The 25,094-nt window shown below is 39.7% G+C and overlaps 1 protein-coding gene across 7 annotated transcripts in view; it reads left to right on the forward strand.

Moving 5' to 3' along the window:
• LOC127454254 (centrosomal protein of 192 kDa-like) overlaps nt 1-25,094 on the forward strand; it is a 65,826-nt gene that overhangs the window by 26,537 nt on the left and 14,195 nt on the right. For 4 of the 7 annotated variants that reach the window (XR_007899507.1, XM_051721324.1, XM_051721327.1 and 1 more), the window contains exons 13-29: nt 7,726-8,107; nt 8,264-8,416; nt 8,497-8,561; nt 8,703-8,921; nt 10,232-10,373; nt 10,451-10,551; nt 10,659-11,772; nt 12,219-12,336; nt 12,897-13,056; nt 13,237-13,966; nt 14,570-14,718; nt 14,835-15,065; nt 15,283-15,408; nt 15,608-15,751; nt 15,906-15,969; nt 17,917-18,056; nt 18,189-18,281. Coding sequence is in view for 6 of the 7 variants with exons in the window: in XM_051721324.1 (XP_051577284.1) it covers nt 7,726-8,107; nt 8,264-8,416; nt 8,497-8,561; nt 8,703-8,921; nt 10,232-10,373; nt 10,451-10,551; nt 10,659-11,772; nt 12,219-12,336; nt 12,897-13,056; nt 13,237-13,966; nt 14,570-14,718; nt 14,835-15,065; nt 15,283-15,408; nt 15,608-15,751; nt 15,906-15,969; nt 17,917-18,056; nt 18,189-18,281 (4,131 nt within the window). In the remaining variant the exon portion in view is untranslated. The remainder of the gene's footprint in view (nt 1-7,725; nt 8,108-8,263; nt 8,417-8,496; nt 8,562-8,702; nt 8,922-10,231; nt 10,374-10,450; nt 10,552-10,658; nt 11,773-12,218; nt 12,337-12,896; nt 13,057-13,236; nt 13,967-14,569; nt 14,719-14,834; nt 15,066-15,282; nt 15,409-15,607; nt 15,752-15,905; nt 15,970-17,916; nt 18,057-18,188; nt 18,282-25,094) is intronic. The other 3 variants (XM_051721326.1, XM_051721330.1, XM_051721328.1) reach the window with 2 other exon arrangements.

Raw genomic sequence — 25,094 nt, forward strand, 5'->3', positions numbered from 1 at the left:
AATTTAGAGGGTGTCCAATAGAACCGATGTAAAATCTTGAATTGTATAAGGCGCACCCTTGTATCTCTCGATGCAGTTTTTATGTTTTTTAAAATCCTAGCCCTTTCTCCCTCCTCCAATTCCAGGTTTAAATCTTTCTCCCATAATCTCTTGAGAGTGGTTGAGACTCCGTCCCCCAGACTCTGAATTAATAAGGAGTAATACACTGATGCCTCATGGCCCTTTCCAAAAGCAGAAATCACCACTCCTAAAGTATCTGCTGCTTTAGGGGGGTGTATTCTATTCCCAAAAATAGTACAGAGCAAATGGCGTAACTGAAGATACCTAAAAAACTGAGATCTGGGGATCCCAAAATATTGAACCAGATTTTCAAAGGATCTCATTACACCGCTCTCGTAAAGATCACCGAGTGAATTAACCCCCCTCGCAATCCACTTTGACCAACAAAAAGGTGACTTATTAATGCATAGTTTGGGGTTTAGCCATAGGCTCGAGGCAATATTTAGATAAATACACTATATTGCCAAAAGTATTCGCTCATCTGCCTTTAGACGCATATGAAATTAAGTGACATCCCATTCTTAATCCATAGGGTTTAATATGACGTTGGCCCACCCTTTGCAGCTATAACAGCTTCAACTCTTCTGGGAAGGCTTTCCACAAGGTTTAGGAGTGTGTTTATGGGAATTTTTGATCACTCTTCCAGAAGCGCATTTGTGAGGTCAAACACTGATGTTGGACGAGAAGGCCTGGCTCGCAGTCTTCGCTCTAATTCATCCCAAAGGTGCTCTATCGGGTTGAGGTCCGGACTCTGTGCAGGCCAGTCAAGTTCTTCCACACCAAACTCGCTCATCCATGTCTTTATGGACCTTGCTTTGTGCACTGGTGCGCAGTCATGTTGGAACAGGAAGGGGCCATCCCCAAACTGTTCCCACAAAGTTGGGAGCATGGAATTGTCCAAAATCTCTTGGTATGCTGAAGCATTCAGAGTTCCTTTCACTGGAACTAAGCTCCTGAAAAACAACCCCACACCATAATCCCCCCTCCACCAAACTTCACAGTTGGCACAATGCAGTCAGACAAGTACCGTTCTCCTGGCAACCGCCAAACCCGGACTCGTCCATCAGATTGCCAGATGAAGAAGCATGATTCATCACTCCAGAGGACGCGTCTCCACTGCTCTAGAGTCCAGTGGCGGCGTGCTTTACACCACTGCATCCGACGCTTTGCATTGCACTTGGTGATGTATGGCTTGGATGCAGCTGCTCGGCCATGGAAACCCATTCCATGAAGCTCTCTACGCACTGTTCTTGAGCTAATCTGAAGGCCACATGAACTTTGGAGGTCTGTAGCAATTGACTCTGCAGAAAGTTGGCGACCTCTGCGCACTATGCGCCTCAGCATCCGCTGACCCCGCTCTGTCATTTTACGTGGCCTACCACTTCGTGGCTGAGTTGCTGTCATTCACAGTCACTTCCACTTTGTTATAATACCACTGACAGTTGACTGTGGAATATTTAGTAGCGAGGAAATTTCACGACTGGACTTGTTGCACAGGTGGCATCCTATCACAGTACCACGCTGGAATTCACTGAGCTCCTGAGAGCGGCCCATTCTTTCACAAATGTTTGTAGAAGCAGTCTGCATGCCTGCATGCCAGTGGCCATGGAAGTGATTGGAACACCTGAATTCAATTATTTGGATGGGTGAGCGAATACTTTTGGCAATATAGTGTATCTGAATTAAACACTCTGGACACTTTTGTCCATACTGAGTGTAAATGTGAAATAATGGGGTGTGATTTAACTTCTCTATTTAGTTTGATGGAAAGGCTGTGCAATGGCAAAATAGGGGCAAGGAGTTCTTGTTCAATGCAGAACCAGGGAGGGGCTCTTTCAGGTGGAAGCGACCAATGAGCCAAATGTCTGAGACCGAATGCATAATAATAAAACAAAATCTTGGGTAGGCCTAGCCCTCCTTTGTCAATCGGCCTATGTAATTTATTGAAATGTAGTCTGGGGCGCTTACCACTCCAAATGAAAGACTTAGCTATGCTATCAAATTGCTTGAAATAAGAGAGGGGGACATCTACCGGGAGAGACTGTAGCAAGTAGTTAAATTTTGGAATACAGTTCATTTTAATAACATTAACCTTCCCAATCATCGATAAATGTAATGAAGCCCACCTGTCTACATTGCTCGAAAACTGTTTTATTAAAGGGTCAAAATTAACTCTGACTAAATCAGACAAATTTGTTGGGAATAAAATGCCCAAATTCTTAATGCCCTGTTTGGGCCACTGGAAGGCGCCTGGCTGGAAGGCCGTTACTGGACAGTATGCTGTCAAAGCCAAAGCTTCGGATTTAGACCAGTTGACTTTGTATCCTGAGAACTTGGAAAAGGAATTAATAAATCTGTGGAGGCAAGGCATAGATCTAGTGGGGTCGGAGACATATAATAAAATATCATCTGCATAAAGCAGAAGCTTATGCGCCACACCTCCCGCCACCACCCCTGGAAAATCATCCTCCTTTCTTATCGCGGCTGCTAATGGTTCCAGGCAAGACAATAATAGGGAAAGAGGGCAGCCCTGCTGAGTGCCCCTATCCAGAGTAAAATAATCTGAAATTAATCCATTTGTTTGTACCGCTGCTACAGGGTGTCTATAAAGTAACTTGATCCAACCAATAAATGTACTCCCGAACCCATACATTTCCAAAATCTTAAAAAGATAATCCCATTCTACCATATCAAACGCATTTTCGGCGTCAAGTGAGATGGCAGCGACCGGAGTCTGATCATTCGCCACTGACCACATGATATTGATGAGACGCCTGATGTTATCAGAAGAGCTGCGGCCTCGAATAAACTCCACCTGATCTATAGGTATAAGAGATGTCATAACTTAATCGGTTAGCCAAAATTTTAGCCAGAATTTTTACATCTAGCTGGATCAGGGAAATTGGACGGTAACTTTTACACTCGCTTGGATCTTTGTCCTTTTTTAGAATCAGACTGATCCGGGCTTGTGTCATGGTTGGAGGAAGCTTTCCATTCTTTAATGATTCAGTATAAACTTCTAACAAAAGTGGAGCCAGTTCTATAGCATAAGATCTAAAAGATTCAGCGGCAAAACCATCTGGCCCTGGAGCCTTACCAATAGGTAGGAACTTGATTACCTCGTCAAGCTCCTCCAAGGTTATCTCAGAATCAAGAGAGTTTTTTTGCTCATTTGTCAGTTTAGGGAGTTCTAATGGTTCCACAAAGTTTCTAATATCTTCATCAGAAAACTAAGACGTGGAACTATAGAGATCTATAGAATATTTTAAAAGCATTATTAATATCAATGGCTGAAGTAAAAATTTCACCACCATCAGATTTCACTGAGGGATTAGTAGAAAAAGACTCTCTCTGCTTTATATATCTAGCCAAAAGCTTCCCTGCTTTGTCCCCTGACTCAAAGTATGACTGTCTTGCCCTGAACAACCAAAATTACACTTTCTGCGACAAAATAGTATTATACCTGTATTTCAATCGGGTCAATTCTCTGAGGCCATCAGATGACATTCGGCACTTCAGCTCTGCCTCGGCACTTTTAATATTTCTTTCCAACTCCAAGTTCTCGTGCTTTGAATTTTTTGATAAATGAGGCATACTGTATGATTTGACCCCTAAGAACCACCTTAAGTGCCTCCCAAGCCACACCCACAGAGGATACTGAGGACCAGTTGGTCTCCATATAAACATTGATTTCAGTCTTTAACGTTTGTTGAAAATCAGGATTTTGCAAAAGGGATACATTAAAGCACCAATTATATGATTTCCTTTTCTCTGTATGTGGCAATATCTCTAAACTCACCAGGGCGTGATCTGAGACTAAGATATTTCCAATTGAGCAATCAACAACAGATGAAATGAGGGACTTGGATATAAAAAAAAAAAAAAATCTATTCTAGAGTAAATCTTATGAACTGATGAAAAAATGTATAATCCCTACCAGATGGGTTCAAAAGTTGCCAGATATCTACAAGACCAAGATTTTTACAGATCTTGTGAAGTGTCAATGTAGCTCTAGGGGGTTTATACACTTTTGCTTCACTGTGATCAAGCACTGAGTCCATCAAAATATTAAAGTCTCCTCCCAATATTACACCATGAGAGATGCCAGCAGCTTGCAACATCCCTTCAAGATCTATAAAAAAGCCTTGATCATCAACGTTAGGTGCGTAAATATTAGCCAAATTCAACCTTTGCCCCTGAATTTCTCCTAACACAACAATGACTCTTCCTAATTTATCTTTAATCTGTTTGAGACATTTGAATTGGAGATGTTTATTAATCAATATAATGACTCCCCTGCTCTTACTTGAGCCAGCACTAAAGAAAACATGTCCACCCCATATCTTCCCAAATTTTTCAGCTTCTTGCGGGGAAAGATGTGTTTCTTGAAGAAACACTATATCATATTTCTTGCGCTTAACAGAAATAACCTTCCTTCTTTTTATGGGGTGCCCCAACCCATTCACATTCCATGTGGAGAGAGATAACCCATTCACATTAACATATGACATATTGATATAATACAAAATAAAAAAAAAGAGTGTGTCAAAAACAAAATTATACAGACCACATTCCCCATTAATGCAAAAATCAAACCCCGAACTTCCCCCGGAACAAAACAAACAGAAAAAAGAAAAACGTGCGCATTAACCCCACGCACGACAGCGCCAACCGGCGACAATCCCTCTAAACTCAAAGAGTCCATGTACGCATGCGAGAACCCCTCGCGACAACTTCGCCATCAGATTGCTCGAGTCCGGTGCTTCTGCACAAATTTTGTGAGGCACAATTACAACAACAGAAAATACTATTGTTGTAATATAAACATACCCCAGCCAACAGGCAGAATAACAGAAAAAACAAGTAGATTCATTCACAGAACTGTCTTGAAGGTGTGTTCCTCCACAAAATAAATTCCAGCTGATATAAAGCCGTTCAGTTTCCTCGGACAGACAAACAAATGATCAGTGAGCTGGCTGTTATGAGTGCAGCAGATGAGGTAATCATTCTACTAGGAGGCATAAGCACAAAGAACAAACATATTTAACCACAACTGTCCCGAAGTAGTGTAATTCCACAAAACAAGCTCCAGCCGTTAGGCAGAGCCAGCGCGAAAAACAAAACTGGCATCCCGGTTCCTCGGATGATCAAGAGCCAAACTAACTCGGAGGCTGCGCAAAAAAAAAAAAAACACACCATAACTTACTCAGCCCGTCAACTTTATAAAAGATGTCCTTTATGTGAGCATATAGCTATTTTGTGGTCATCCAAAGTGTCCACTCTCGATCTGGCCGGGGGGAAAAGATCTTCGGTCAATGCAAAAATTTCTTGGAGTCATACCATAAAACAAACTCCAGCCGCTAGGCGGAGTCAACGCAAAAAGAAACAAAAATGGCACCCAGTTTCCTCAGATAATAGAGTCCCTGAACCGCGAGTCAGTCCACTAATATAAGAAACATCAAATGGCTTACTCCAATGTATTTATAAAGGAGAGTGCCTGTTTTGGACAAGTAAATACTTTGCGACCATTCTTCATTTCTGTTCTCAGTTTGGCCGGGAACATCAGAGCAAACGAGACCTTTTTCTGATGTAAGAGTTTCTTGCATTCCTTGAACCGATCGCGTTTCTCTCTTGTGGAATTCGCAAAGTCCGGGAACGAGAAAATATTATGGTTCTTCCAAGAAAGCTTCCCTTTGCTCCTCTCCTGGCGCAACACAAGATCTTTATCGGATGATTTCAGAAATCTGGCCAGAATGGATCGAGGCCTATCTCCCTCAGCAGATCTGCAAGCAGGGACTCTGTGAGCTCGCTCGATTTCCAGCTCGTGGCCTGTTATGTCCAGCAGACTCGGGGAAAAACTCGTCCAGGAATTTCACCATATCTCTGCCCTCTTCATGCTCAGGAATTCCAACAATTCGTTTGTTATTCCTTGAGCTCATATTTTCGAAATAATCCAGTTTTTCCGAAATGAATTCCAAATCTGTTTTGGACGTGGGCGGATTAGCGGTTAATTCCCTTTCCGATGACTCAAGATAATCGATTTGTTTTTCAACTTCTGTCACTCTTGTAAACAACAAAAAATCGTAATCGATTGACGTATTACAGCGAGATCCTCCAAGTCAGAAAGAACCTTCGTCATGTTGGACAACTGACGCTGAAAATCTTCTCCCGACGTGCCGTCCAAATCATGTCTCCGGTCCGCAGTCCTGTCAGAGGCCTCAGCTTGAACACGTAAGTGTCTTTTAATGTCTCGAGAGTCTGAGAATTTTGACTTCTTTGCCATATTTACCTCAAAGAGCAAGTATGTAATTGGGTGTATTGAATCTCACCGGATCACAACATGAAAATAATTAAACTAGCAAAGTTCGCAGAGCTCGTGTCTCACACGTCTGTCTCTCGCATGGCGTCACGTGAACCCCGAAAAATAATGAATTTAATCCATTTTGGAATAAGGCTGTAACATAACATAAAATGTGGAAAAGTGAAGAGCTGTGAATACTTTCCGGATGCATTGTACTTGGGGGGCCTGGGTAGCTCAGTGGTAAAGACGCTGGCTACCACCCCTGGAGTTCGCTAGCTCAAATCCCAGGGCGTGCTGAGTGACTCCAGCCAGGTCTCCTAAGCAAACAAATTGGCTCGGTCGCTAGGGAGGGTAGAGTCACATGGGGTAACCTCCTCGTGATCGCTATAATGTGGTTCGTTCTCGGTGGGGTGCGTGGTGAGTTGAGCGTGGATGCCGCGGTGGGTGGCGTGAAGCCTCCACACATGCTATGTCTCCGTGTCGACGCCCTCAACAAGCCACGTGATAAGATGCGTGGTTTGACGATCTTAGACATGGAGGCAGCTGGGATTCATCCTCCACCACCCGGCCATTCAAAATTGGGAGAAAAAGGGGAGAAAAAAAAAAAAGTACTTTTTTTTTTTTTTTTTACTATCATTTTAACTTTAAAAAAATTTTTTTTTTACATTCTTCAATAAATATTATATCATGAAATTGTGTATATATAATAGTGATATGAGCTGTCACTGTTTGAAATTATGTGTACAATTTACAAGTATTTATTTTGAGTTTACATTCATTGTAAAAAAACAAAACAAAAAAAAAAACCCTAAAACAAAAATGTCTCAGTGAGTTAAATGAATGTCTCAGTGTTCTGGTTCAGCGAACTTTAAGGAGAGAGGAACATCTAGGTTTCTTTACCGTATCTGTGCAATGTGTGATTAAAATAAATGTTTCTTGAATGTATTACTTTTTAATCAACAACTGACTGTAAAGAAGAGAAAGGATATTAAAAGACCCATTATTCAAGTGGAGTGCATGGATCTCATCTTTGATGGACACAAATTACACAGAAAAAAATGTGTTTTAATCTCGGGCACTTTTCAACAAAACATTGCAATTTATCCAGTATTCCAGTATTTAAACTTAAAAAGCTTAATTCAAGCACCTTAAGCACTTCAAGTTCCTTATTTGACCCCTTTAAACAGTGTAGAAAAAAATGACAGAGATCTTGATGTTTGATGGGTCATTTTTATGACCACATGGAAAGAAAACAATGTTGCAAATTTTGAAATATCGAGTTTAGCCTCTATTTAGTTCATTTATTTTGATTTGTGTTATTTGGAAATTAAAATATTTGGAACACAAATTCTTTCCTTTGACAGGATGCAATGGATAACCCATCAGAAGTTCATCTGAACAGGGTAGGTGCTGGTCACAACCCTCAGGACATTTCTGCATCAGTTAACTCCTTCCTTCAGGGCACCCAGAGCAGTTTTCACCTCTCCCAGGTATTTCAGGAATCTCATAATAAAACAGAGCAGGCGACGGACCTTGGGCAATCTGTGGATCTTGGTGCCCTGGGGCTTCGTGGTGGTCCTTGTGGGGATTCTCCAATCCTCAGTGAGCAGCAGAGCACCAGCAATGATCATTCTGGAGAGTCTCTGGATCCCAAGTACCTCTCTCAGAGCTTTTGTGAGAATGATGAGGAACATAGTGATATTTGGAATCACCAACCAGACAGTACAGAGCTTGGGTTCCAGCAAGGTAACTGTCTTTTCCCTCTGCCTCCTTTAATTTTCCAATGATCTCAAAGGTTTCTTTGCTATTTTTAGTAGACAAAAATGCATTCAGAACAAATTAATGATGTTCTTAAAGAAACCTTGTTTATAAGCTACAAACTAATGTTACATTTTTCCTCAGGGGCAAACACCACTCATAGTGTGGTCTATCAGAATGAAGAGGGAAAGTGGGTCACTGATTTGGCCTATTACTCTTCTTTTGAGAAGGAAATGGAGGCAAATATGCCTGAGGAAGTTGCTATGCAGTTTCAGTCTGAGGATTTTATTGGTGCTAGTAAGTGAATTGCAATGATGTTACCATCCTAAAGTATTCAGCCTTTAAGCTTCTCTGCTTAATCTATTGTTATCCCTTAGGTCAGGCCATGGAAAAGATAATTGAGGATCAAGAGGAGTTTGAAAAGGAACACAAATTTATGCAGGTACGAATGGGCCTCTGCAGGTTTTGCTATATATTTTGTTGAATCCATGTGTAGCTCAAATATCCCAGAACTATAGTGTATTTTTCAATGGCCAAAGATGTGATTAAGGTTCTTACATGTTTCCTTTTTGTGCACTGCAAGGAAGAGCAAATACAGGCAGTTAATGCAAGTGAAGTGCTTGGAGACACCTCTTGGAAAGTCCCCATCAATAGCCACATCCTCATGAGGGCCTCCCAGGTGTCCTCTGATTTTGAAGCTGCTAACCAGAGTTATCGGCGTATATCCCTGGGGGAGTTTTTTCAGAGGCGATCTGAAGCACTGGGATGTCTTGGGAGCAATGAGGAGGACCATATTAAAAGGGTGAGGATAACATTGCTAAAGCTCTGTTCCAGAACCTAGTGAACTTCATTGCTGTCTATTGCCTACATAGATGGGCATCTTCGAAGGTAGCATTATGCGAGTAATGTGGAAATCCCTTCAAATGGAACCTCAAAAGTTGACTCATTTGTAATGCTCTACTTAGGGGGCAACTCCGCACCCCACAGAAATGATCCTCATGCAAAGCATGCTGTAAACTGGATTCACAATTAATTCCAAACAAAAAATACATGGCACACACACACATTGGGGAAAAATAGACCATTTTTAATTTGAACTAATGTTATCACTACTTTTGCTTTAAGTAAATTAATAGTTGACATTTCTATTGACTTGTTAGCTATCTTGGATGGATTTTTTTTTTTTTTCCATTTAGATTATCGTAATGCATTCTCAGATTGCTTTCTTTTCATACATAAAATGCTGCCAGTAATTTGGTCAAAAGATTCTACAATATATATAAGCATAATTATGCTGCATACCATTTGAAAAAACTGTGTCTGGGGCACACATGTGATGCCTTAAAATGCTGTCTAGGTAGGCAGCTCAATTCAGTTTGGAACAGAGCCTGGAAGTTGATAATTCATCCATATGTTTGATTCTGTCATCTTGGTAAGTAAATTACTAATTGTAATGCCTAAAAATTGTTCTGTTGAAAACTCACCTGACAGTTGCTTCACTTGAAGGATCCCTCCCTTAAAATTGTTGGTAGTAGGGTTTGCATTGACTAGTCGACTATAAATGTAATTGACAATCGAAACTTTCAGGCTGAAGTAGACTAGTCGTTTTCCATGTGATTTACAAGATGCAACTGTAGGAAAAACAGCGGGTGCGAATTTCAGAAATGTAGGATGGCAAGGAGAACTCATTCAAATAAATGAGGAAAGCTCTACTTGATTTGTTAAGGGGTTGGGTTTTATTACTCTGACCAATCAGGTAGCGCTTTCCTGATAAATGGAGAGGATGACATCACAACTCGAGTAGTGGGCTCGACCAGTGGACTATTAAAAATAAGTAGTTATGCGAAAAAGTATGTAAAAGTGTGTGTATATTTTTTTTATACATATAATTTGTTTGACATCACATTTTAACTTTTTTTTTTTTATCAATAAATATTATATCATGAAATTGTGTATATATAATAGTGATATGAGCTGTCACTGTTTGAAATAATGTGTACAATTTACAAGTATTTATTTTGAGTTTACATTCATTGTAAAAAAAAAAAAACTAAAACGGTACTGTTAGTGATTTACATGGCCTGACAGTCTGATGTTTTTGTTGGTTTTCAGCCCTCTTTTGGTTATGTTATCACCTCCCCTGAGAAGAGGGAGCCCATTGCATTAATCCGGCCCTCAGATGTCGTCTTCAGAGAAAACTCCATGCACAGTGAGACATTTCAGCAAAGTGATGCAGATGAGACATTCAATACAGGTGTGTTCTATCTACTTTTCTTACATTTAATAAGTTCTTATTCATTTGAGGATAAGATTTTTTAATTTTCTTTCTAGAAACTATAGATGATCTAGACAAGACTCTTGAGCCCAACCCACCTGAAGTCCCGAATGAGAATAAAGTGCAACCACAAACAACTGAACAAGAGGTTTCCCAGGTATTCGCCATCATTTTGCTCTTGTCTACTGCCATGTAGTGTCTTAAATATTAGCAAAAATTCTAGACACGTTGACCATTTTTTCCCCATCTTTAATTTTGGATTAGACTTCTGCACAAAATGAAGATAAAGAGATTTCTGGCCATAGCTCAGAGTCGCACAACTCCAGCAGCAACCTTATGCTCAGCATCAGTACAATTGCTTCTGCAATCGCTGATGCCTCCATTAGCTCAGATCCAGCCCAGCTCGCTGCCATGATCATGGAGCTATCCAAAAGAAGTCGCTCTAAAAGCCGCCAACAGGTCGAAGATGAGCCAGGCACAAGTTCTTTAGCAGCTTCCAGTCAGAACAGTCTACTAGGGGACCTGCAGAAAACCACATTGCTGGGAGATCTGAGCACTCCTGACATGGAGAAATATCTAATGAAGGCTAAAGTGTCGAGTAGTGACAGCGATGTTTCCACCTCGCAGTCCTGCCTGGACATTCTCACCTTGGCTGATAATTTTGTCAATTCTAACAAACAGACTCCACAGCAATTGCCATCTCTGGAAAACGGAACCTCTCAACACAATGAAGAGCGTTCTGTTGTTGAAGAGCAACCAGTAAACAGAAAATGCCAGGTTCTCCCAGGTTATGAATCCAAACAAACAGAGGACACTTATGTTGTGTTGCCAACTCCAAGATCAGAAGTCAAACGAAATACAATTCCGCAACCCAAGACGAGCAGTTTACCAACTGCACATCTAGCCAAAAGATCTCTGGGTTCTGGGCAGTCATCCTCATTGTCTTCATCCTTCAAATCAAAACCTGCTGATTTCAAGTCTGGATTTAAGAAAAGCAAAAATGAACATCGAGCAATACCCTCCACAGGTAAGAGCGTCCCTGAATCCAGGATCAAAATAGGAACAGCTCGACCGCAAGTGGCAAGCACTCCCGCCACAGGTAGCCCCCGTTCTGTGAAAGGTGACGGCTCTACATCAGCTCCTGCTTTTGTCCCAAAGACCTCACCTGGCATTCGAAGTGGTGGCCGCTCAGAGCTGCCGTCATTTAAGACCTCCTCACATGCACCCAAACACAAGACCACTGGAGACCGAACAGTCAAACCAATCATAAACCAGACACGATCACCCAGAAGCCCCAAAGGCACTCAGTCTGCTTCAAAAGAGAACATTGTAGCTGTTGAATGTCAGGATTCACTGCCAACAACACAGGCAAAATGTGGTATCTCTCTCTCTCTCTCTTTCAAGATTTTAAAGGGATAATTCACCCAAAAAGTTTAATTCTGTCAATATATATTCATCCTCATGTTGTTCAAATCTAAATGACTGATTTTCTTCCATGGAACACAAAATGAGATGTTAGGCAGAATGACATCCTCAGTCCCCAATTATTTTCATTGTATGGAAAGTAAATAGTGACTGAGGCTAATATTCTGCTTAACATCTCCTTTTGTGTTCCATGGATGAAAATCTGTCATAAAGGTTTGGAACAACATGAGGGTGAGTAAAAAATTATAACATTTTCCTTTTGGGGGAACTATCCCTTTAAAGCTGTGATTGTGCAAATTCTGTTTGTTATGCCATGTATTAATCTGTGCTTAAATGTGTCTGAACATCTTTCAAGCTTCAGAAAATAACCAAGTTATTTTTGTTTCCTTTAATTTAAAGGCTCACCAGAGAGCAGTGCCCCTGGTGTTGTGGAGGTTAGCCATTGTAATTTCAGACCGTCTACATCCCCACTTACCCACTCCAGTCCAAGCCAGACCTCCATTCCCAGTGGATATGGGTAAAACACTAGTTTCTGAACAGTTGGGAACTGTACATCATATTAAAAGGGAAAGTTTGTGCAAAAATGAAAATTCTGTAATATACTTTTTGTTCCAATGCGTATGACAAACACAAAAGAAGATGTTAGGCAGAATGTTAGCCTAAGTCACCATCCACTTTCATTGTATCTATGTTCCATACAATGAAAGTAAATTGTGGGTGTATGACGTCATATAAACATGGCGGTACCCAGGGAGATGTACACTGTAAATGATAAACACTCACTTGCTTTTAATTGAATAAAATGCATTAATAAGTAAAAGTTCTGCATTACATAATTATTGAATCTGTTTGGTAAATGTTTGCTAAATCAAAGTGTGTAAAACACTGTACATGATCTCTGTTGATAACTATACACCTGCAAAACAAATGCTAGCATTACATAGTGTTTATCATCTACATCATATTTTTGTTTCATGGTGGAAGCTGGAGTAGGAATATCCCACATCCGACTTTTGATGGAACACAGTGTAATGCAGCTCTTAATGATCTGGTGTTGTCTATTTTTTTTTTAAATAGGGAGATGTCTCCCTGCTCACCCAGCAGTGGTAAGACTCAGAGAAGCCCTTCTAGGGATCCTGGTTCACCTCAGTCTCATTGCTCAAGCCCATCTCTCAGCAGACTCACTTACCTCTCCATTAATGAGAACTCTTGTATGCCCACCCCTGACCACCATAAGGTAAGTGCTGTGAAAATATCTCATTTTAGTTTTGTGTAGCTCATCATATAAAGCTGTGAGCTATTTATAAAGTTATATTCTTGTGTTATTGAATCGGGTGACCACCTGAGCACTTACTAAATATCTTTGATTATTTCAGTACTACTTCGTACTACCAACCTTTTGTATTTGTCTCTCCAGAAAAACGCCTCTTTGGCTCTAAGCACCACCATTATCAGAGCAAGCCCAACTCCTCCAGTAGAGCCGTTTGATAATGAAAACATTCTGGGTTCTTCAAAGAGTCCTGGACCTCTTTGCCATACTCAAATGCCAGGCCTGACCCAAAAAACCTCAGAACTGGGGTTGAGTAGCCAAAGTGACAATAACTTCCATAAGGACTACAGAAATAAATATGGTGAAGACAACCGCCAGTCTGAGCCTGGGCCAAGGCTGTACATTCAAGGCGATGCTGGGTTCTCAGGCAAGCTAAACATTCAGCATCCACCTGGGACATCCACAGAACAGCTGTTGCCTCAGGTCTTAGGATCTGGATCTCGTTTTGGTGTTGCAGATGAGTTGACATATGGATCAGTCCCAAAGTATAGCTCTCAGGGTGCCCTTCCAAATCTTCCCACTGCTGTACCCACTCTGCTAACAGGATGCTCCCTCTTTAGTACCCAACTGGCACAGCAGTATATGAGCTCAGAGGGGTCTCTACATGCTCCAGCCTATCAGATAGGTGGGCCATCTGGATTGTATGGCTTGTCAGCTGCAGTCCCTGGTGCAAACCCGTCTATGGGACATATGCATGTACCTGGACCTACAAGTCTTCAGTCTGGTTATCTTAGCACTGATTCACATCCTCCTCCAAAGAACTACGGGCAGCCTAGTTTTGGGTCATGGGCCGCACAAGACCTTGCAGATCTTAGAAGTGAGTTGGGTATTTCTCACTAAGATTACGATGGAAATCTGACATATTTGTCCACTGAACAGATGTCTATGTGCTTGTACTTTTAGTAGCTTTTGCTTTGACTTACAGTCTTTTCTGTTTGTTAGCCTTAATCAACATGAAACCAATATTGACCTATTTAATTTCTTAATACATATTCCTGGTGTTATTGCGAACAACTTTTGGTGCACGTTCTATCAAAAAATGACATATTTGCCTTCGTAATGTTTCATAAAAATTTAGGCCTAATAACTCGCTCCGCCTCTCAAATGTTTTTTTTCTTTTCATCTGATATTACCAAGCTCTCCCCTCAAACCAACTCTTATTAATACTGAATCAATTCCCACTGGATAAAATCAAGTCCTGGCCAATTTTTGCCTTTTTGCTGCAAATGTCATTTCATGTTGACTAAAGTTGAGGCCATTTGACCATGCTCTTTAACTATACCATAACATAACTCTTTAAACTGAATAAACAGGAGCTTGACGTATTTTACGAAGACATCAGTTTCCAACACTTTTAATGAAGCTACTTTGGTTGGATAATGTATTTGTTCTGCACCTGTTTTTCCTTCTCACACTTAAGCTCAAGTGATTGTTCCCAGTGAGCTAAAGTTTCCCAGTTCCTGTTGTGTGGGAATTGCATCTCAGACGTCCCTCAACATTTTCAACCCCTCTGAGCGCTGGCAGCAAGTTTCCATCTCCATCACAAGCCTATCCATAGATGGAGAGAAGGTAAGAAACTCTAACATCCTGAAAGGCAATAATCTGAAATACGGGGTGCTTATTGGTGAAAAGGCAATATGTCTAAAGCAATTTTACTTTTAAAATTACTTTTCATTGCATCACAGGTGGAGTCTCTCCCATTCCAGTGGCTGATAGTAAAGAATAAGACCATAATTGGGCCAAAATGTACAGAGGAGCAAAAGGTTTTGTTTATAGCTCCTAGGGCTGGACTCTATCAGTGTACTCTTAGTGTATCATCCTGGACGGCATCTGCAGAGATGGATACCGTGGCACATGCTGAAGTATTTGCCAAAAAAGTGGCGCTTATTGCTGTGGCTGAGAACCCTGCAATAGAGGTTAGATGAGCATACAGTCTAAAGTGCTACTGAAGCTGAAAAATACATGTAATTGTATTTGTACCCAGGCCTAATGGTGTGGTGATTTTTCTTCTTTTTCAGATATTTTCTGTTAATATAGTTGTTTTCTGTAGGTTTATTTCAGAAGTTGTATTTCCATGACACTTTATGTGCAAAAGAAAATTGTGCTTTTTTTTTTTTTTTTTTATGTAAACAGGTAGATGTTGGAAAGACGGGCTGTCTGGACTTTGGAGACCTGGCAGGGGGCAGTGCCAAGGCCCTGCCACTCAAACTGGTCAACAGGACTCATGCCACATTGCCAATTCGACTTGTTATTAGTGCGGTCAGTGAGATGTCACATCTGGTTTTGGAAAAAAAAAATCTATTAAGAACTGAATATGTATTTTTGCTTCATTAATACTTGAGAAATTTGACCAAAAGCTCAGACCTCATTCAATGGCATAGTGAACAAATTCAAGGACAAAAGTTTTGTTTTATAAATAATGTTTGAACTTTTTTTTATTTATTTTTATCTCCCGTAGAAGGCCTCTGCATGGCATTGTTTCGGCTTCTCGAAGAGTCCTGTTGCCATGACCACGAATGGTTCCCTTCATTCTGGCTCTAACTTGACCTCGCTTTCAACTTCATCAGTCATAAACCATGTACTGCATGCCAGTTATGCAGAGGTGAATGACTGTCTCCATGAATACAGTTTTTATTTACCACTTTACATATTGATTGTACTTCTTTTGTTAGAACTCCACAGACTGCATTTTCCAAAGATTGATATAGCATTGATAGCAGTGAGGCTTTGAACTTCGTTTTTCATGCCTTTTTCAGAATCAAGAGAGCTTCTTGGTGTGGGTTAATTTCAACGCCCCTCATAAGTACATTTCAAGTTCAGGTATGTACACAAACCTATAAACTAGGCATAGGAGTTTTATAAAATGTTTGTTCTGTGTAAATAGAAGATTATATTTAAGTGATGGGTCACCCAAAAATGGAAGTTCTCATAATTTACTCACCCTCATGCCATCCCAGATGTGTATGAATTTCTTCTGCTGAACACAAAGATTTTTAGAAAAATATCTCTGCTCTGTAAGTCCTCACAACGCAAGTAAATGGTGACCAAAACTTTGAAGGTCCAAAAATCAAAAAGTCAGCATAAATGTAATCCATATGACTAGAGCCCTACCGATTTTAGAGGGGGAAAATTCCGATATGGTGGCCGATATAGTTAATTTTTGAGCTGGAATGAAAACAGACCTTTTCTATGTGGATTGTTTACCGATTTTGTACCGATATGACTATGCAAATGTACTCAGAAGGCTGCTTCCTTAAATATTTTTTATGAAAGAATATTTGACATTATTATACATTTTCAACAAATTCTAGAAATGAACACAGAGAAAATAAAGAATAAATAAAAATACAATAAATAGCTTAAAAAACATCAGTAGTACTGTTTAGTATCAGTCAAATGCTGACTATATTAATATTGCCAGTCAATTAGTGGCAGGTTGTAAAACAAGAATCATTTACACCTGCCGAGACAAGAGAGAAACAGCGGCAGTGGTGTTGCACCATATTCTACTATACAAGTTCAGGGGAAACTTTCAACGGTGGAAAACCAGTCTTTTAAATATTAAATTTTATAAATGCAACGACTGGAATTGTTCGGTTGAAGGGGGTACCAAACTGTTAATCCTGAACAAAACAGTTTGGTTGAATACATGTTTACACATTAGCTTCTACTCAGCTGACAAGCAATGAAAGTAGCTACATGATTAGCTAGTTAGCTATAAGCTCATTGTTACGGAGAGTAGAAGATGGACCAGCATTGCGTCTCACCAACTAGGTAACAACGTAGCGTGAAATCAATACTCAACAGACACAATCCACCACCTCACCGTTGTCTGCTGAGCTGCAAAAAGATGCTTTGTTTAACTTTCAATCTGCAACATTACTTACTGCACTGACAAACTATAGCTGGCTAACACAGCAAACAGATGTGATCAACATGTGACATGGTTGTCAGGGACAGGGTTAACGTTATATGAGTTATATTGAAAAGGGAAAATGATGGGGTCATTGTTTATTAACTTTCCAGTATGTATTTTACAAACTAGTTAGCAACTTACCGACACACAGCTCAACTCCGCCCTGTCTGCAGAGCCACCGTCAGCTCAGAGTCAGCTCTGTAAACAATGGAGTCGGAGCGCGCTCTGCTGAACAAACTACCAATTCTAAAGCATTGTTTTCTGCATTATATGTTCTGAAAAAAAGTTTTCATATCTGCGCATATCGGTAAACATTTACGCCGATACCGATATATCAGTGAAAGGCTAATATCGGCCGACCGATATATCGGTTGGGCACTACATATGACTCCAGTGGTTGAGTCCATGTCTTCAGAAGCGATATGATTGGTGTAGGTGAGAAACAGATCAAAAAATGTTTTTTTGCTAGAAATCTCCACTTTTACTTCACATTCTTTTGTTTGTGACGATTCGCATTCTTTGTGCATATTGCCACCTACTGGGCAGGGACTTAAATGTTCAGTTATTTCTCACACACACCTTTCAAATTGCTTCTGAAGATATGGATTTAACCCCTGGAGTCTTATGGCTAAATTTTATGCTGCCTTGATGTGCTTTTTGGAGCTTCAAAGTTCTAGTCACCATTCACTTGCATTGTGTGGACCTACAGAGCTTTTAAAATTCTTTAAATTCTTCGTTCGTGTTCAGCAGAAGAAAGTCATACACATCTGAGATGGCATGAGGGTGAGTAAATAATGAAAGAATTTTCATTTTTGGGTGAAATATCTATCACTTTAATCTCTCTGATAAAGGTGAGTTAGAGCCAGCTGATGAATACAGTGCACGGGTGGATATCGAGGTGGACAGTCCAGGCCCCAGTAATGTGATCCAGAGTGTGGCTTTAAGGGCAAGGTCAGGCACTCCCAGAGTACATGCACCCAAAGACCTGCAGGTAATGCATCTCTCCTTCTGTCACTAGAACACCTGACCAAAGTGTTCTTCAGACTTAGTCCATATTACTATAAACTGTTTTTAACCTAGTGGAAAATCAAGGTTCCATTTCATCTTTTGTTTATCTATACAGACCGTTTGTCTTCAGGCTCATTTGGGGCAGACAGCCAAGCAGACTCTTCCCTTGAAGAATGCTGGCAACATTGATGTCCTGCTCAGACTGAAGGTACCTGATGTGTTCATTTTGGTTTCACTTTAAATTTGAGAGAGGGTTCCCGGTACAGACTGTAGTGCAATGATGTAGTGCAGCGGTCACCAATTAGCGGACCACGGTCCGGGTCAGGACCCCGGTCCGGGTCAGGACCCCGGCTTGGTTCCATCCGGACCACGAGACATCATGACTTCAGCTGACCCATCTCACCATTTCTGCACTTCAAGTGATCAGCGCGACAGAACAATGTAGCTGTGTATAGCGCAAGCGCTCGGGCATAGATAGCAATGATCTTTCAGCGCTGTATCCACTAATATTTTTCTCTATTACAGAACACGCTTCATTTATGCTGTTTTGCGCTCTGCGCGCGTTGCTAGAAGTGGCGCCATGCGCAGGTTTGCAGATGTGATTATTTTAACAACAGTAGGCCATAGCAGAAAGATACAGTGAGCAGCAATATAGATACTGGCATCTTTCGCTAAAACACACTGCAGAAAACAAGAATGAAGCAAAGTGAACTTCATGTGTCTGAAATAGGGCTGCAACTAATGATTATTTTGATAATCGATTAATCTAATGGTTATTAGAACGATTATTCGACTATTCAGCGATTATTGCAACAATCATTGGCTCTTAACCGATTATTTAGCTTGTGTTCAGAGTTAAAAGGTTGTATTAAATGTGCTTACTAACAATAAAGAGGACAAAATCATCTTTTAAAAATACCTCTAAATGACATTCACTGAATTAAAGGGAAAAAATACTTTTTATTAAGTTTAATTCAGTAAAGAAATTCACTGCAAAAAAATCCTATTATCAATTCTTTTTGTCTTGTTTTCCATTTTAAAATTGTCTAAAAATCCTTAAAACAAGATACATTTACTTGAAGCAACATATAAAATATTTAGACTTGCTTTGTTTGTGTATTTTTTCACTTGGTTATACTTCTGTGAGGTGCAGTAAAGACAAACTATACTTACATTCAAAATCTATTCTCTAAAAGCAAGTCTAAATATCTTATATGATGCTTCTCAGGTGAATGCATCTTTTTTTAAAGGATTTTGATATTTTAAAATATTTGAATTTTTAATATTATATTCAGCATTCTCAGATATTTTTTTTTTCCTCTGCAGTATAGCTGCTAAAAAAAATGTATGTTGTTTTAAAGGAGTTTTAGATATTTATATTGGAAAACAAGCCAAAACAAATCAAAAATGTATTTTGTTGCTGTGTATAATGGGGTGAAGACTACCCTCTCTCACCTTTCTGTTCACTTCACTCCATCTTTAACTCACAAAAAAACAAACTCTCTCTTATTAATAAAGCTGCACATTGCCAATTTTCTTCACGATAAGGAATGCACAGTGACATATATTATGATTCATTAAGTCGCGAGCCATCACATTATAATCTAGCTGCATTAAGCGTGCACGCTCGAGGGATGAGCGTCCCCGCGACAGTGTGTGCCTCAGCCAGGTGCAGTTTCAGTCTCTCCCCGTTAGATCGGGACATTCGGTCAAATCATAGAGGCGCTGACCACACAGAGAAATGCCAGTTTTGGAGTTTGTAGTTATTTACATGATCTGCTTCCATATTATTTGAAATGTAATAAAGCTATAATGCATTAAATATAATTGCATTTAAGATGTAACGCTTTTTTTTAAAGAGCTCCAGCTCCACTTATTCCACAACTAGAGTGCTTCTGTATTTACTTATTTGGTATTTTTGTATAATTCCCTCATACTTTGCAATCTACATCACCTGAAGCTGTTTAGAAAGTATAGAGTGCATCTGGACTGTGAGCTGTGTTCCTGTCCTCAGTTAGGTGCGAACTGCAGTGATGCTCTCGCACGTCATCATTAGAGTTTAATGTTATCTCGTTATGTTAAATGAGATCAAACGACTATTTGACAATGGAATTTTGTCCATTTTTTGTTGCCGATAACATCGACTAATCGTTTCAGCCCTAGTCTGAAATGAATCAGACCGTTCAGCTAAACCAGGTTTATGACAGGACAACGTGCTTCCAGAGCGCCTTTAAACAATTGTTTTTTTCCATCTAAAAATGACAAACAGATTATTTTTGTGAAAATTAATCAAAGGTGTCATCATCTCTGGCATAGATGGCAAGGAAAATCAACCAGAAATGTGATATTACTAGTAGTATATTGTAGGGATGGACACGAGTACTCGGATACACAGACGTGGCAGCAATGATCGATCATGAAAACAATGATCGATGGTGATCATGTATGATGTGACTTCACTTAATTCGAAATTCAGTGACAATTACCTGACAGCTAAACAAACGTGTCAAAGAGGGAGCTTATTTTTAATTTTGAAATTGATTACGTTGTGATTTTGAGGGGTACATTGATTGTCAGAGAAGTCTCCTAGCAGGCAAACTAATATACGACGTTGCAATGCTATTGTTATGATCATCAAAAGAGAGTGTAATAAACCATGTTTTGAACACCTGTCTCTGCAAAATGTTTGCTAAACACATTTTATTATTAATGTATGAACTTTGACTCTATAATGGATATTATTTGATAAAAGTGAATGTTTGTCACTGACTGTAAACTTCCCTGCCCGGGGTGCCGAAATTTTTGTGTGACGTAACACACCTGCATCTTGACGAAATGGGAGTTGATCAGTTTCCAATTTAGAAGTCTGACATAAAGTGTCATTCCATTGCACTTTCCCTAGTTGAAAGGTGAAAATTCTGACTCTCCGTGTTGAATGGAACGCTTCATAATTCATCACAGCAACAACAATACGGAGCATCGCGGCTTTCCCCACAGGAGCGAACATTTGGGGAGACACACCTGGCGCATGTGGCAGTGGACTCAACACGCTGCGAGTGTTTGAAACAGTTAGACAGAGTGCAGCTAAATGGAACAGAATGCAGCATCTTCAAAATTGAACTTCAACTTAACTTGCATATTAAAAAGTGATGGTTATGGTGTCTCCTGTTAAACCAAAGGCGATTTGAAAATGGACGGTTCAGACAGTCACTATAAAAACTGGTGCGTGCTTACTAAGATTACTACGGTAGATTTTCACTTCAAGGAAAATATAGTCCATTCAGACTTTTAAATTTTCCACATTTTCTCTCTGGGGGGGTACCCCCGAACCCCCATAATGTATCTTTCTTTAGTCACAAGCAGAGCCTGTCTGATATGGGATTATTAAGACGGATACCGATTTTAGAGCGGGCAAATTCACCAATTACCGATGTGATGGCCGATATAGTTAATTCTTGAGCTGGAATGAAAACCGACCTTTTCTATGTGGATTGTGCACCGATATGACTATGCAAAGGTACTCGGAAGGCTGCTTTCTTAAATAATTTTCATCAAAGAATATTTGACATTATACAACAAATTCTATAAATGAACACTGAGAAAATAAAGAATAAATAAAAATACAATAAATAGCTGTATGTTTAGTATCAGTCAATGACTGACCATTTAAATAAAATTATAGCTAAATAAAAAATCAGTACTGTATGCTTCGTATCAGTTAATGGCTGACATTTTAAATAAAGAATAAATAAAAATAAAATAAACATCAGTAGTACTGTTTAGTAGCAGTCAAATGCTGACTATTTTCATACTGCCAGTCAATTAGGGGCAGGTTGTAAAACAAGAAGCATTTACACCTGCCGAGTCAAAGAGATAAACGGTTACACCGTATAGCATTTAAAAATATAGCAATGTTACACCGTATTCTGCTATACAAGTTCAGGGGAAACTTTCAACGGTGGAAAACCAGACTTTTAAATATTACCTTTTGTAAATGCAACGACTGGAATTGTTCGGTTGAAGGGGGTACCAAACTGTGAATCCTGAACAAAACAGTTTGGTGAATACATGTTTACACATTAGCTTCCACTCAGCTGACAACAATAGCTTAGTTTCCATCCACGTTTCGCGCTGTTTTGTTATCGACAAAGTGAAAATGCGTAAATGTTTTTGCTAAATTTGCTGTCTTCTGCCTGTTTCCATTCAAATGGCCTTTTATCGATAAAAATGGTGTGCGTGATGACGTCATGCCTAAAAAAAAAAACATTTTGTCGCATAGGTTTTGGTTTATCGCAAATTAAATCTGCCCTTAAGCCGTTTCCATACAGAAATGTGTGTTTATCGCTAATTCGCCTCCCAGATGTCCCTAATTTTTTTCCTCTGAAGTTTTGAGTATTGAGACAATTCATTGAAATTAGACAGCTTACTGTCATTTTAATTTCACAAATAAAAGCAATCAAAAGGGAGCAGTTGCCCTTCTGATAGGACTGTAAAATTGGTCCTGATTTTCGCCTATCGCAGGTTGCCACCGGTTCCGACCCGAAAGCAAATCGTCATGACCCTGTTCAAGCTGGCAACCTGCACCAAGTAGTGGGGACTTTTTCGGTCTTAGTATAAGGACCATCCATCCATGTGTATATATGCTGTGTGCACAGCTATTAAAGAAAAACTGATGCTGTGTAATTTCAGGGTTTATATATGACACATTCCTGATATTCAATAGGCTATTTTGAACAATCATCTAATCTAAAGCATCGCCATCTCAACTGCATTATGTCCCGTATATTTGTCCCACAACTTTTAACGACAAACTGAACTTGATTATCATCTAAAATTAATTTTAGCGTCATAATGCAATTTACATTTTCTGAAGAAGCTCAGCAAATGCGATCCGAGGTAAAGAGGGTCGTTTTCTGAAAGTGAACTCAGCATTGGACAAATAGTTCTGATAGTTTATTGTCTTGAAGTGTAGAAATTGTCATTCAGCTGACTTTATTCGTCTATAGAACAGGGTACGGCTAATTTAAGTTTGTGTAAAGAAAAGGCATATATAGGTCTAAAAATATAATTTTTTTTTGTTTTTAATTTAATACAGGGAATTTTGCCAGCATTTTTTCAAAAGTAAGCTAAACAATAATTTTAAAGAATTGGGCTGTTAGTGTTCCAAAAAAGCACATGGAAGCTTTTCTTCTAGTATTGTTTAATTATTTTTAATTTAAAACATCTTTGTGCACAGAAATTATGTTTTTTGTATTGTGGGCTAATTCCGTGACTGCCATCTATTATTTTGAATGGTGTGAAAAAGCAACTTTATTAAATAAACCACGATTAAATTAATCGCAAAGAGTGGCCATTAATTTGTTCTCTGTACTCTTGTCAATGTGCATGTCTTGATATGAGATATTTGTGCTGGCACTCCTGGAAGTGTCTTGTTTGCAGTGATCGGATCTTTATGCTGTTCAGATCAGTCCATAATCACATACAATAAATTGGCAATTATGGATGTATACCTTGTCGTCATGATTAACATAAGCTAACGATTGGGGTAAATTCTGTCATGTGACACGACATTTTTGCATTAATGCCAATTTTCTCGACAGAAAGTGTTTCCAAACTAAGGTTTTGCGACATTTGATGTATCGACATCAAATATTATGTCGACGCTTGTGAAATGTTAGCGATAATTTGCATTTCCATCAGCATTATTTTGATGCGCTAAAACTTTTTTTGCAAAAAATCCTTGGATGGAAACGTAGCTACGTGATTAGCTAGTTAGCTATATGCTCGTTGTCATGGAGAGTAAAAGACGGACATTGTTTATTTTACTTTCCAGCATTGTGTCTCACCATCTACGTAACAACGTAGCATGAAATCAACACTCATCAGACACAATCCACCACTGCACTGTTGTCTGCTGAGCTGCAAAAAGATGCTCTGATGTTTACCTTTCAATCTGTTACATTAATGACTACACTGACAAACTATAGCTGGCTTACACAGCAAACATATAAAATGTTATATTAGTTATATTGAAAAGGGAAAATGATGGGGTCCATGTTTATTAAGTTTCCAGTATGTATTTTACAAACTAGTTAACTTACTGAGACCCCGCTTAACTTCGCCCTGTCTGCAGAGCCACTGTCAGAGTGTGCTCTGCTGGACAAACTACGCTATGACACCAATTCTAAAGCATTGTTTTCTGCATTATATGTTCTGAAAAAAAAAATGCATGTAAAATATATGCCGATATCAATATATTGGTGAAAGGCTAATATCGGTCGGGCACTAGTGTGTTCACACTTGGCAGGTTTGGTTCGATTAAAACGAACTCTGGTGCGATTGCTCTTAGTGCGGTTCATTTGAACGTGTGAACTGCCATCCGAACCTTGGTGCGCACCAAACAAGCGGACCGAGACCCCCTGAATAGTGGGTCTTGGTCCGCTTCCAAACGAACTCTGGTGCAGTTCGACTGATATATGAACGCAGCATGGACCAATAACAGGAAGTAATTTGCCTTTAATGCTGACCTCAAGCATACCTGGTTCTTCTCATCATAGGAGCTATGTTGCCCATTACAGTTCAGTACAGGCGTTGGAACCGGCGTCTCCTTGCAGCATATTTTCGTTTGTGTGCATAACGGAGGAATTCCTGGTGCTGTTTTGACTCCTTTACACATTTTATTAGCTCTTCGTTTGTTCTCAGCTGGTAAAAATACCACCATAAATACGTAAATCCAATGAGCGCATTTAGCCCAGCAGCCAGCATTGTTTTGGATGTTCGGCAAGTTCCGTCGCAAAATATACGTCATAAAAGCTGTCCAATCAGGTTGTGACCTTATCTTAGCCTTTTGTTTTGTATCTTTAGGTTCGGTGTTAAAAATGCTAGTGTGAACGCTAAGTGAACCAGGACTAACTGTATAATTTTCTTTTTTGGTCCAGACCAAGAGAACCAAACTACATGTGTGAACACACCCTAAATTGCAGCACTTTGTGGTTTAAAAATCACACAAGGTCATATTGAG

Source organism: Myxocyprinus asiaticus, chromosome 16 (genome assembly GCF_019703515.2).
Source record: "Myxocyprinus asiaticus isolate MX2 ecotype Aquarium Trade chromosome 16, UBuf_Myxa_2, whole genome shotgun sequence".
NCBI classification, from domain to species: domain Eukaryota; kingdom Metazoa; phylum Chordata; class Actinopteri; order Cypriniformes; family Catostomidae; genus Myxocyprinus; species Myxocyprinus asiaticus.